Raw genomic sequence first — 14,231 nt, 5'->3', positions numbered from 1 at the left:
TTCACAGCGAGAAATTCGCGATTAATTCAAGGTCGTGAACGCCCTAACAAAAAATACTATAGTTAACTATAGTTTACTATAGCAAATCAAAGTGTCAAAGTGATCACTGTAGTAAATCAAAGTTTTCAAAGATCACTATAGTGTCAGTGGTCACTAAAGTAAATCAAAGTTTTCAAAGATCACTATAGTGTCAGTGGTCACTAAAGTAAATCAAAGTTTTCAAAGATCACTATAGTGTCAGTGGTCACTAAAGTAAATCAAAGTTTTCAAAGATCACTATAGTGTCAAAGTGATCACTATAGTGAATTTAAGTTTTCAAAGTGATCACTAAAGTGTCATAGTTATCACTATAGTAAATCAAAGTTATCACTATAGTAACTCAAAGTTTTCACCATAGTAAATCAAAGTTTTCATAGTGATCACTATAGTAAATCAAAGTGTCAAAGTTATCACTATAGTAAATCAAAGTGTCAAAGTTATCACTATAGTAAATCAAAGTTTTCACCATAGTAAATCAAAGTTTTCACCATAGTAAATCAAAGTTTTCAAAGTTTTCACCATAGTAAATCAAAGTTTTCAAAGTGATCACTATAGTAAATCAAAGTGTCAAAGTTATCACTATAGTAAATCAAAGTGTCAAAGTTATCACTATAGTAAATCAAAGTTTTCACCATAGTAAATCAAAGTTTTCACCATAGTAAATCAAAGTTTTCAAAGTTTTCACCATAGTAAATCAAAGTTTTCACCATAGTAAATCAAAGTTTTCATAGTGATCACTATAGTAAATCAAAGTGTCAAAGTTATCACTATAGTAAATCAAAGTGTCAAAGTCATCACTATAGTAAATCAAAGTTTTCATAGTGTCAAAGTTATCACTATAGTTAAATATAGTATTTTTTTTTTTGTTAGGGAGGTTTGGATATTTCTCGTATGCAAATAAAAGTTAAAAAAAAAACTAGTCATATCATCTCACAACACAGTTATATGTGACAATGCATTTTAAAACAGCCCCTGTCTGAAAATAAAAGTTGTCAAGGTGTACCGAATATCTGTATGAAAATCAAACCCTTTCTCCGCCGCGAAGTCCACTCTAATGTTAATTCAGTTCAATAAAACAAGATTAAAAAGTTTTTCGGATGTTAATTATATAACTTTCAGACATGCAGTCTTATGACAAGTATCTCTAATAATATACATGTATCTCATACACGGGTTAATAGAAACTGAGCAAGGAATATGAAGCGAACACGTATGGATGGCATAATTAACATAGAACATCACATTGGTGGAATACTGAAGATGATAGCAGCCATTCTAAACAAATAATTAAAATTTAAAAAATAAATAAATATTAAGCATTAAAATATTATGCTGAAGTACTATTAAAAAAGAATTAGCCCTTTTTTCTACCTACCTTGGAAGTATATAGTGTTAGATTGACTAATACATTACAATGACTAGTGAATGATTTAAAATGCACCATTAGCCAAAACAATCTCAAACCAAAGTGTATAATTTCTAAAACAACATGAACAATGTAACACCTGTCGTAATTATTTCCTCCGAAAAAAAAGATCTTTTACTGTTCAATGGAGGGAAACTTGTGCAATAGTAAGCTTTTGAAGTGAGTTGGATGTTATGATAGAGAGCTTAATAATGCAGGTAAAATACACCGGAAATAAACAGCTAGCTGTAGCTTATAACAACAAAACAACTGTAGTGACATATCTGACTAACCATTATATCATATGCTTGTTGTGTCATTCAAAAACAATTCTAGTATGATCACTAAGATGTACTGAACACATGCTGCAGAAAAAAAAAAACAAAACTTTTGAATGCAAATTGAAAGTAAAAGCAAAATCACACAGAAACGGACGGAAGGAGACAAACTATGGGGCTGTAAAACAATAAATATATCAGAAACAGGTTGGCAGGAGGATTGAACACATTACATAATTATATAATCTACTGAAATATATATAAACAAGTACTGAAATCGTGTATATCTATAGACGATAAGCATAAGAAAAAAAAAAAAAAAAAAAAAAAAAAAAAAAAAAAAAAAAAAAAAACGTACTGTCTCCAAATAATTACTTTTCATAATGATTATTCGACAATCAGGCAAAAGGCAGAAACTAAGATAATACATGTATATGTAAGGGTTAAAAGCATAATAATTTTTTTTAAAAATCAATACAAATCTTTTAGCTATTGTACTAAAATCTACCGGAAAAACATATTTTGTCCCGAATTGAATCTCTTCGGTGAGGATAATGTTTGAACCTCACTTTCATTTTCGTTTTCCCACGGCGGGACCTCGGCGAAGCTCTTCCGCTTTGGTGAAGTCGTTGGGGTCAAAGTAAGGTCAAAGTTGAACACACGGCGCAGCGTCGGAGAGGACGGAAATTGCCTAGAAACACAGAATTTGTACAGTACACTAGATTCACATTTACAGGGTTAAACTGTATTAGAATTCTAGAAATCTATTTATATCTATTTTTTGCAGGATTCGAAAAGAAATTAATAGTAATCAGAGTTAGTATGTTCTTGGAAGCAATTGTGTTTTCTAGTGCTATCAATTTTAAAATCACTTACAATTCCTGAAAGGCTCTGCGTGGAGACTGTTCACCGGAAACTGGATAGGAAAATTTCCTGTCACGGGGAGAGTACGGCGAGCATGCGTTCCCAGGACTATTGGACGGCGAATGAACATGTTGTGTGGGTTCCGAGCTACTGCGCATGTGTACCACGGCAAGGTTTTTCATGGTTTTCCTTCTGTAAGGCGAAGATACGTTTTCTTTAGAGCTACTTCCGATTGACATGATCTCGGTGTCGCTTTTGGAGAAAGAGGAGTCGAGGACGGATTCAGCTGAAAAAAAAACAATGAAAAATAAATGACATTAAACTAGTAGATTCCTTTACTTCGGTATCCCGATGTCATGAATACCATATCAGCTGGACGGGACCATGTTTTGTTTATGTCTCATATCTTCATACATGTGTAAATGATAAATGACATTCTACTAGTGCAGTTTAGTTTTCTCGAACACTGCTATCACAAATATCATCGTCCCTGAATATTTTCTGTATGTATTTAAGATATATAATATAATTAATACATCACTGGTCAAATACAGTAAATGTTTTCTTTGCATTGCACGTTTATAAAGAAAACAAAACAAAAAAAATATAGAAATCAATGAAAAAAGGGCCATTCAAAACCTTCATACCAAGTCTTTTTCTACATCGCAAATACTGTTCCTTTGGAATATCCACACGTAGTGTAACATCATAAGCGTTGTGCCTCACCCTCACACTTTCCGTCAAGAAGCTGTCGTTCACCAATCTCGACAAATCTCCAGTGACGAACATCCGCCATAACGCGTCTAGTGACGTCACTGACGGACAGGAAATGACGAAGACAACACTTCCAGGGTAGATGTGTTCTATCGTTCTGCCATGTTTGCATATGGCTTTAATGGCGCTGAGAATTTTCATGGCGTCTAGAATTCTGTTATTTGTCTGACATAGCTCCCCTTGAAACCTTTGAAAGGAACTAGGTGAGTCGTCACCTCGACGAATTTTTGCGTAAGCGTCTACAGCCATCTGTAAGATTTCTTGTTCCACAGACGCACATTTACAGTTCCGCCCAGGCGCATGCTCTAAAGACTGCAACATTTCCGTCACGTGATCTGATTCTTCGGCAATTGCTTCACACGTTATTCTCATTTCTACTTGATCTGCTCAAAAGAAAACAATTGCTTAAGCAAATTGTCTAGTCTTTAAAAACATAATATTTCTGGAACCAAATAGTCAGAAAAACTGTCTAAGGCTTGAAAAGAACAGGTTTATATGACTGGCAACATTTTTTCTAAAATGTTCTCTTCTCAAACTTTGAACGACGTGAAGGAAGTGGCAAGCAGTATGCCGAACTATCATAACCACATAAAGGAAATAACAGGACTTTTACTCGAAAAACTCAAGAACGAGCTAATTAAAAGGTAAAGGATTCATTACTGTTTCAAAGTTGTCTAGAATTATTGCAAACATAATGAAAAAAAAATATTTTACACAATTTAAATTTTATAATTTGTTTCCTAAATGAGTGCAATGAAGAAGAAAAAAAGTATTTAGAATAAATCATGTCATACGACAAGCTGTCATGCCTTAGCAAACAAAGACGTCTGTGTGCGTAAAATGGGACTTTGATGGATGCCTCTGCTGAAACTCATCTCGATAAAGCATCATAATTGTACGGTAACAATGGGTCTAGTAAAAACTTATTGCATCAGATTGCTGGAAACTTTTATGAAGTACCGTGGAAAACAGTTTACTTTTACTGTGTTCTTGACTTTTTCTTCTATTCACTTTCAGTACTTTGATTTTTTTTTAATTTTCTTACCTCTTTTACGCTTACGTGGACTACCTTGTGCCCACGGTGATGAACTTTGACCTGAACCAGTAGCAAGACATGGTGATGATGACGGAGCTGGCATTCTGGCTGAGGGTGAAGGTTGCCGTTGCCTTGGCGATGCTGGTGGTGGAAGGAATTGTTGAACGGGACTTTTTTCTTGTCTGTGTTTACAGAAAGCGGAGTTACATCCTGTCGTAGCACAGCCATCTACTCTGTCGCCATATTGGGCTCGGCCTCTGTCAGTGCCGGCCGTACTGTCATAAGTCTGATACCGAGAGGACGACATTGTCCGCAGCTCATCTATTATCCAGCGAGCAAATTCCTCCGGATTTTCTTGTTGTAGCGATGCATGTGCACAGCGGGATCCTAAATGTTAACCGTAAATCGTGAGTTGTTTGAATAATCAGGAATTAGAATTTGTACTTCGTATAATATGATTTACGTATGTAAATTTCTTCTCTCAATTAATTACGAAACGTTAAGGTAAATGCATGGATCTAAAACAATTATTTAGAAGACAGGAATTCTATGTTCAGTATTGTGTATATTAGACTACATGTATAAATACGCTATGATATGATAACTGATAAACATAGATATGAAATACGTGAGATCAGTTGGTATACCTTCGCTGGCTGATGACTGAGGAGAAAACAGCTGTCTTTTTGCATGTTGTTTTTTCATCAACTCAAGATGACTCTTCATGAAGGAATTCATCCGCCGGAGTTCAGCATTAATTCGGGCATGATCCGTCACGTGATCAAATGAGTCCGGTGGTGATTCTTCCGAAGACATGGCATTTGACGGAAAAATTCCATGAACAAGTCTCTCTTCACGTAACATCGCTTTTTGGCTTGGTGGGGTAAAGGTTGGGTCGGACACACATCGTTTATACTCACGCAGTATCTCCTGAATTTCCTCCGTCTCCGATTTAGATGGGGAGTGTTCGATATCACTGAAACTCCTCAGTGCTTTGTGTCTTAGATACGTACCCAGAGATTTCTGTTTATAATCCGGGGGAGAGGCACCACTTCCAAAAACACTATCACTGCTAACATCATCAAGACTAGAAGACTTCATATACTCCAGAACGTTTTTATCCATATTTTTGCTTCTGCTTTGGAAAGGAGGATTGTTACTTACGATCCGGGGGCTGAATGGTATTGGGTCGGATACGCTTGGTACACTAGGGAAAACAAACCCTTTCTCTGTCACCATAAGGTTGTTTGATTTGGCTGTAGTAGTTGCTGTGTTGTTAGGTTCACTCCCGCGCCCTCTGAATCCGCCCATCATCTCCTGGTGGAAATCTTTAGAAGAAAATGAGGCAGTTCTTTCATTCATCGTGTTTCCGGTTTTGGGTGTGCTTGTGGAGATAGTTATATTCTCTTTGGGTTGTTGATCTTGGATTACTTTCGATGCCGGAATAAAATCTTCTTCCGAGTTTGGATTAGGATCGTCTGGATTTAACACCCACTGTAAAGTCGCCGTGTAGGGTTTTGGAGAAATCTTGCTTTTGCAGGGGCTGCACAGGTTGAGGGGCTCTAAGTCTACTTGTTTTTGCTGTGAAATTCCGCCTCCTTTCTCATCAGCTTGTGGAGGATGCCTTGCTGAAGAAATTGTCTGTCGTTTTGTTGGCCCCTTGTTTGAGAACTTGATATCAGAAGAGTCCGAACTCTCTGTAGAAATTTGACGCTTTAACCGGAAGTTAGAGGGGTCCTGTAACGGGAAAGGCTGCGCGCTGGAGACGGAAACCTCGGTAAAGGACGGACGATTTGCATTTACTACAAAACAATACAAAAATCTGGATTAAAAAGTCATTTAAAATTCTGTTCTTCAATTGAGATATGTAAGTAATTCACATTTTTTCTTTAGATTTATGCTAACACTGTACTCAGAGAGAGAGAGAGAGAGAGAGAGAGAGAGAGAGAGAGACTTACCATTACTGAGTTGATGGACTATATTCCAGATGTAACCTTTCTGTTCGTCAGTCAGTTCTGTTGTGGTTGGGATAAAGAACCCAGGAGACGGAGGTGGGTTATAAGGAAAACCAATCTGTTGTCCTTCCCCAATAGATCCGCCCCTGGATTCACCTGAAATAGGGGCGTTTCCATAGCTGGTGTCAATCTGAAGTGGGGACAGACGTTTTGTCTGGGGAGACGGAGGTATAAGTAGACCCGTGTATCTTTTCTGTAACTCCTACAAAAGAGAAAACTATTTTATTTGAATTTTACATCAACGATGCTTTTTCAAATTCTTATTAGCCGTCACGGTAGCTCAGTCAGCAGAGCGCTCGCTCCGTGATCGGAAGGTCAAATGTTCGAATCATGGCCGTGACTGACCTAAGTCGATAAAAAATAGGTAGCAACTGTTCCTTCCCCAAGCGCTCGGAATTTTTAAGTGAAAGTTGCGGGTCTTTCGGATGAGACCTTAAAAACCAAGGACCCGTGCCCCGTGTCACGACAAGCGTTTGCACGATAATTACCCTCACTGCTCAATGGCCCGAGTGCCGAATAAAGATCAAAATTTTAAGCCCATCACCGGTATGTGGTGTCTCTATATGAGTGAAAAATTCTCGAACGGGACGTAAAACAACAGACAATCAATCAATTTCTTATTAAATGTTGGTAAATAAATAAATAAATATATATATAATCAGCCCATAATCAAACCTGTTTATCAACTAAGGATGAATGTTTCCGGTCCTTGTGAGGAGTTCCGGGTGGAGTGGGCGGGGAATACGGCTCACTTCTACTTCCGGTTTGTCTATACATGTCTGAAATATAGTGATAAAAACTCTTCTTTAAATTCATTAAAAATGTTATTCTATAATATATAGTTTGTAAAAAAAAATTCAGTCTCTTTTAATTCAAAAATTGCAAAGATACACATTTAAATAGCGCCTGGATGGAGATTTGTGCCATTTTTATGGGCCGGCACGAGCTAGCTCATTATCAGAAAAAATGGAGAAAAAAGTCGCATGAATAAACCTGGAGCTGTTGTTGTTCTTTCGATGAGTGCATGAATTCAACATCACTTCATTACTTCGTTATTAAAAAGGAAATTATCAGACACCCACGGAATCTTTTAACTGTTTAGTAGTTACTGTACTTAATCATATGTACGCATCCCTGTGGAAGAATAAGTAGCCTCTATTTCAAAGCATTTGTTACAAAATTTATGCCCAATTGACAATTTTTGCATAAACAAATCTTTTATAGAAAGATTCCTTTGCCTATATAAAATCTTTATGATAATGTGCTACAAAACCGCCGGAACAAACACTGTTTTCTGGAGAGCTGGTGTCTTGTTTCAAAGTGATAACCAGGCTGTTTCTCTTTTCTATGGTGGAATATTTCAGCCCCCACCTCCCACCCCACCTCTATATACAAGGTAAATTATGTCAACTTGAGAGAAAAGTAACGTCAACATGCAAAATAATTGTCTGCATGCAAAATAATTATGTTGACATGTAAGTTACCAATCTGTTTTAGAGAATCTGATTTTGATACGTGTAAATTTATTTACTTACGCCAGTATCTGACATCATACATGCAAGATGCAACACAATTATGTATACATGCAACTTATTTATGTCAACATGTAACATAATTATGCTGATAAATGTGACTTAATTATGTCAAAATGCGAGTTAATTATGGCAACATGTTTTGTATAAAGTCGAATGTTGACGAAAATATCTCGTATTTTGACATAATTAAGTCCAATGTTAGCATAATTATCTCGCTTGTTACCATAGATAAGTTGCATGTCTACATAATAATCTCGCATATGGACATTAGTCGCAGCTCTACATAATTATACCGCATATTGACATAACTAAGTCGCATGTCCTCATAATTATATTGCATGTATACATAAATAAATCGCATGTGTACATAATTAAATCGCATGTTGTTATAAATAAGTTGCATATGTCAACAGAATTATGTTGCATCTTGTATGTATGATGTCGGATACTAGCGTAAGTAAGTACATGTATGTTAAGCCATATTAATATCAGATCTAGATTCTCTATAAAGATTGGTAACTTGCTTGACAACATAATTATTATGCATGTAGACATAATTATCTTGCATGTTGATATTCTTTTCTCGCATGTTGACACAATTTATCTTGTATGTAGGGGGCAGAAATTTGACACCATACTTGTCTCTATTTCTGAAAAGAATAATAGAGTTATGCGAGTATGTTTTTCCTGACTCGTAGAGAAGAATATAGCTTCTTAAATTGTAAGTTACAAAGTGAAACTTCAATCATGTCAAACCAGTCTTAGTGAATGATTTTAATACATATCTAAAAAGCTTGATTGAGTTTTTTTTCCTTCTTTCTGGATTAAAATAATCCTTAATATTGTTCAGAAAATTATTTTGGGAAAAAAAAGTAATCAAATCATATTTTAAAACTTGTATTTAAATTCAAAAGTTGAAATATGACGTATCTATGTCTGGGGGAATTCCAATATTTTTTTTCTCTCCGATTGTCAAACAAATAGAGAAATATGTGTTTAAATTTTAAATCTCTCCTTCAATTGAAGTTTTTATCAAATGAGAATCTTTCAATTGAAATGTAAACGCTAACATCCGGTGTATTTTCGTGGGTCGAGGGATTTTAAATCTTGTACCGAGGTGATATCGGGGGGTTATAAGGGGAGTTTTATTTCATTGCTAGAACACAAATTGATTTTTATCACACCAGAAGTTTGTGTCATTTAAATAAATGGGTGTTAAATTTACGATCGTTTATTTTTTATTCTTTCGATTGTATAAAAAGTAAGTACTATCTGCTGAGTACTATACTATAATGAAATAATGAACTGTCGATTTAGGGTCACCAGTTTGATTAAGAGAAGTTCCCCCACCCTTAAGAGAAAAATAAAATCTGCCTGTCATCGGTTGCTAAGGTAATCTTTTATCCAAAGGAAGAAAAAAAGAGCATGAATCTTAAATTCAATGTTAGAAAAAAAAAACTTTTTTTCTCCATAACTTTATATCCCTTATAAATGTACGACGACAGATATAATTGGTGTTGAAATAATGATATTAACTTAAAGCTGTATGTGTACTGCCATTTAACGTTTTATAGAAGAAAAAATAATAATAATGTCTCTCCGATGAAAATTCTGAATTTATTTAATCTCTTTTTAAAGGTTTAATTTGGTGACAAATACTGATCCTGTTTTTATAAGGTAACTGTGTACAATTATTACCAAAATTTATAATGTATGTTCTACTCAATCGAAATAATCTCTGCTCTTCCAAATTGCTTAAAATATGTACCCCTTGTACCATTTATATGTTTTTGGAGAGAGAATGAATGAATAAATGAATGAATTTTTATCAAGTTTTATCAATAGATATGCAGTAATATCTTTCCGAAATTCTGACTTTACAATGTATATCTCATTATTTTACTTGGCGATAATTTCATATTTTGAATGCATTACTTTTTAAAATGATCACTGAATATTTTATCTTCATAATGGGTTTTATTGCACATCGTTGAAACATTTTCATAACCAGTATATCACGACCGACTTAAGCTCTGTGATGCCTGATTTCTAATTTAGCTCCTGAAAGAAAAATGTTTCAAAAGAAAGTCGTTATGTAAAACGTTCTGAATATTAATCATCAAAATTAACCGAATTATAAAGTGATTTCACTATGTACGTCTGTAGTATTCAAAATTCTGATTTTATTTTACACCTTGGAATTTTCATTTTGTCGTGTGTAAAAATAAAATTATACTTTAGTTTTACATGCTACAGGTAAAAGTTCCCTAATTGTATATATATCTGCTTCACACATGTGCAGCTGATAGAAGTTATTATAATAAATTCGAATTCGGGCTGAGTGGTTGAGTGCAATGTACATTCGATATTTAATTTTTTTAAGTCTGTGTGTGTGTGTGTGTGTGTGTGTGAGGGTGCGTGCGTGAAAGGTGTCAAACGGGGAAAATCGTTTGTTTACACACCTTCCAACCGGGGACAACCTCCCAACCGGGGACGTCCCCGGTTGTCTTCGATTAAAATTAGCGCCAAATTCGAAATCAGGGATGTCTAATTACCCCAAAAAGCCGAAAAGATCCATTTTTCAACATGTTGAAAAAATGTCCCCGGTTAGTTAGGATTAAAACATGTGTGTGAGTGTGAACTTTTCACAATTACCGAGGATTCTTATTTGGGGGTTACAAACGTGTCCCCGTTTGTATAGTGAAAAACTTGTCACGTGACTTTTCTGAAACAAACATTACATTGAGATCTCATTTTTGCCATTCATATCCGTATTTTTTTTTTTTTTTTGAGAGAGAGAATTTAGATATATAATTTATCCTTACTCGTGTATGAACATCAGTCCTTCTGACAAACGTTCATGTCAATGGAACATCTGTGTTACAGACTTATGATCGACTTAGCATTTACATGTATGCTTGTGACGTATGCTTTTGTTACTGAATGTTTTTAGTTTATCATCGTAATATACTCATTTTGCGGTTTACAGTTTGGCAATTCTGTATTCGATTGTCTTTTTTATCTTTTTTTAATTCATTTATTTATTTATTTATTTATTTATTTATTTATTTATTTATTTATTTATTTATTGGGAGAACATTTTAAAGATTTCGGCTGCAATTAACACACAAAAGACCGCATAATTTGCTTTGAATCGATACATAATATTTTTTTTTGCTAAAAGATATCAATGAGAGTAGTCTTAATTTTTACAAATAAGTCAAACACATGAACGTTTAATTTAAATATTTTAAACATTAAAGATGAATTATACGAAATTGCTCTTTATGATTTTTTTCTATATAAAGGAGATGGGCGAACAAGGCGTGTAGAATGCCTATTGCATTAGATACATAAAAATCATATCAAATTTGTGAATTAAATATTAAGAATAAAGTCCTCATAATTGTAATTTTTAAATTTTGACAAGCAAAACGTATTTAATAAAAACGTTATTCTATTACCAGTACTAATATAAAATACCGAGTATCACTTTCTTTTGAGACTTACACGCTAAACGCTAGACTTTATAATTCTGGACGAATAATGACATTTAAATCATGTTTGTGATATGAACATTGACTAAATGGAATTGAAGTATTTCTTGGAAAGATACTAACGTTTTGTCATAAAAGTATTTTTCAGGTATAGCTGATCGATGTTTCGTTAACAAAAAAAAAAGTATATATTTACGCAAGGCCATTGAGCAGTTAGGGATCTTTTTCATGCCAGCACCTACTGCGACACAAAGCCTCGGTTAACATGGTCTCATCCAAAGGACCGGTCTCAACGTCCCTCAGCGGGATTCGAACCTGCGACGTAAGGATCAACTTCTTACCCCGCCCCCAGACTCTAAAGCAAACACTCTAAAACTCTCCAACCACCACTGCGCCACGCCAGAAACTCGGAATAAATAGGCAATATGGGAGATGGAACTTTGATGTGATTGCAGGCAAAGTAAATCAAATTATCTAGGTAACCTTTCTAAAGTCGCCCGCATGGCCTTACGGTTCAAATGCCACTGCAGGACATGGAGACCGGTCCTTAGGATGAGACCGCATAAACCGAGGCCTGTCGCAGTATATGCTGACACCAAAAGGATCCCTAACTGCTCAATGGCATAGTATAAGTCCAAATTTCCACCCCTACACCAGCAAATGGTGGCGTCTCAATATTCGGAAGGGACGTTATATAATAATAAACAAACAGGCAAGCAAAACTATCCTATAAATTGATATCGATACCTTTGGGACCATCAATGTTATATTTTATCCTTGTGATGTCACTTAGGAAAAAAATGTTTAATCCAATTGACTCAAATTTGCTGCCAGAAAAAAGAATTAATTGATACGTATTTCCCAATCATTTATTTATGTAAGAATCTAGGCAATGTTTTAGTATTTAAAAGTGGAATATGCATAAAGCACTCTACCAAGAATGTTAAATACAGGGGCAAAGAGCAAAGACTGTTATACAGTGAAAATTTTATCAATCTCAGAAAATCTTCATCAATTCTTCTGCCCATCTTGAAGAAGCATGTAAACTGAACGTATGGCTAGGAAGCGCTGTTTAGTATACTTTGTAATCTGACACCTGTGCAATCTGTTTCACTGTGAATTCCGACTTTGAATTTCATTGCTAAGTTACTATTTTCCCTGTTCTTTACACAGTGATGTCTTCGATACCATGTCTTTTACAGCATAAAATTTGTGTCCGATTTCGTTTCGATTACAGAATCTGAAGCGTGCTAACGTTTTCTGTCCAAAGTTGTCACCGACCTTAAGTTATCATTCGGAAATCACTCGTTATTTTCACTTGTTCCTTCATAAAAGAAAGTTTGTACATGATTTTAATTAGTAGTCTAATTTTCATGCCCTATCATTTTAAAGCAACCCGTAGCAATGGTTTTAAAAGGGGGCATATCCCCAACTCGAAAAGGGGGAGGGTGATGATGGACATTTCCGTTACATTTTGGTACAAATTCTTTTTAAAAAGTCTTGGAATTTGTTCTATCTTACAGCAACAAAAAAGAGGAGGGCAACCTGCATCTAAATGAAGATTACACTAGAAAAAAATTATACTCAAAAAAAAAGTGAGGGGACAAGCCACTCCCCCCCCCCCCCCCCCGTTCTATGGGGTCGTTTCCAACACAGGAATGGTCTAATTTGAAAACGGAGAATACAGGTGTCCTTGAGAAGCACGCATCTTATGATTAGATTACTGTTTAACATTTGTCTACCTGTCCATCTATCTGCATGCAATTATTTCCGTTACAAAAATTATGTTGGTCCGCACGTTTCCAATTGTTCATTTGTTTTTAGTAACACCCCGTCATTACAGACTAGTTTCTCTTTTTTGTATTTATTTATTAGATTTTGACTGATGGACATATGGAGTGACAGCTTACAGTTATGACCGTTTTGAAGTCTTCTTATTAATCCCTTGGCCTTTTCCATACACCGTGTTTCCGAATATTTGACACCCTATTGTTCAATAGAACTCTATTCCAAAATATATTTTTCTTTATATTTATTCATCACCATTAGGTCTTTGAGTCTTTATATCATAACAATACATAAGAAAGTGCTCCACCAGACAACTTCATGACGGTTATCGTTACTAACCCAGTCGCACACTGCACGAAACATATACGCCTAATAGTTTAGCAAAACGCTACATGGTTTGAACGTACACGGATTGCACAAAGCAGTTCACACGGAATGCTACTCGGTTTACATGAAGGGCTTCACTTTGTACAGGATTCTCACAGGCGTTGGCTTCATTCTTAATTTTTCTGTTCGGGTTCTCTCGGAATTTATTGAAATTATTACAGTATAATGATTGAAGAATCAGCAGTCGCGATATATCACATTATGTTTTCATTAAATCTTACTTCACCAGTACCAAATAAAGAAAGAATAACATTGAATGTCCAGTTTTGATTATGACTTTATTTTTTCTAGAACAAGTGTTTTCTTGAATGTAAAGGTTTCATCCAAAAGTACATTTTTTTATTACTATAGCCTTATTTCCGCACTGAAAATTTTCATCGTCATTCAATTTTATCAATCGTATGATAGTATTCTATGCTTAAAATTGTTTTATTTTTGAGATTAAAATGAGGTATCAATTCGAAATTATATTGTTAACATTGAGTTTGAATTTTGCAGTCGGGTCGATTTTCTTAAACTTGTTCTTGATTTCGTGGCAAAATAATACTCATTTAGATTAATATGACTTTTATGTATAATTTGCAGAGTTAATTTAATACTACATGTAAATATA

General features: G+C 34.9%; 1 protein-coding gene across 1 annotated transcript; it reads right to left on the bottom strand.

Moving 5' to 3' along the window:
* Nucleotides 1–2,134: 2,134 nt before the first annotated feature.
* Nucleotides 2,135–7,188, bottom strand: LOC133198478 (uncharacterized). Its single transcript, XM_061334568.1, has 7 exons — nt 7,087–7,188; nt 6,355–6,613; nt 5,044–6,198; nt 4,406–4,783; nt 3,234–3,743; nt 2,599–2,872; nt 2,135–2,413 (listed from the first exon to the last, which is right to left on the bottom strand). The coding sequence occupies exons 1-7, from the start codon at nt 7,186–7,188 to the stop codon at nt 2,227–2,229; spliced, it is 2,865 nt and encodes a 954-aa protein (XP_061190552.1). The 3' UTR covers nt 2,135–2,226.
* Nucleotides 7,189–14,231: the final 7,043 nt, after the last annotated feature.

The sequence above is a fragment of the Saccostrea echinata genome, unplaced genomic scaffold (assembly GCF_033153115.1).
Source record: "Saccostrea echinata isolate AGI-Se365-2 ecotype Australia unplaced genomic scaffold, CSIRO_AGI_Sech_v1 ptg000033l, whole genome shotgun sequence".
In the NCBI taxonomy this organism is placed as follows: domain Eukaryota; kingdom Metazoa; phylum Mollusca; class Bivalvia; order Ostreida; family Ostreidae; genus Saccostrea; species Saccostrea echinata.
Note: the sequence above shows the minus strand (reverse complement) of the source record. Positions and strands in the feature narration are given on the sequence as shown.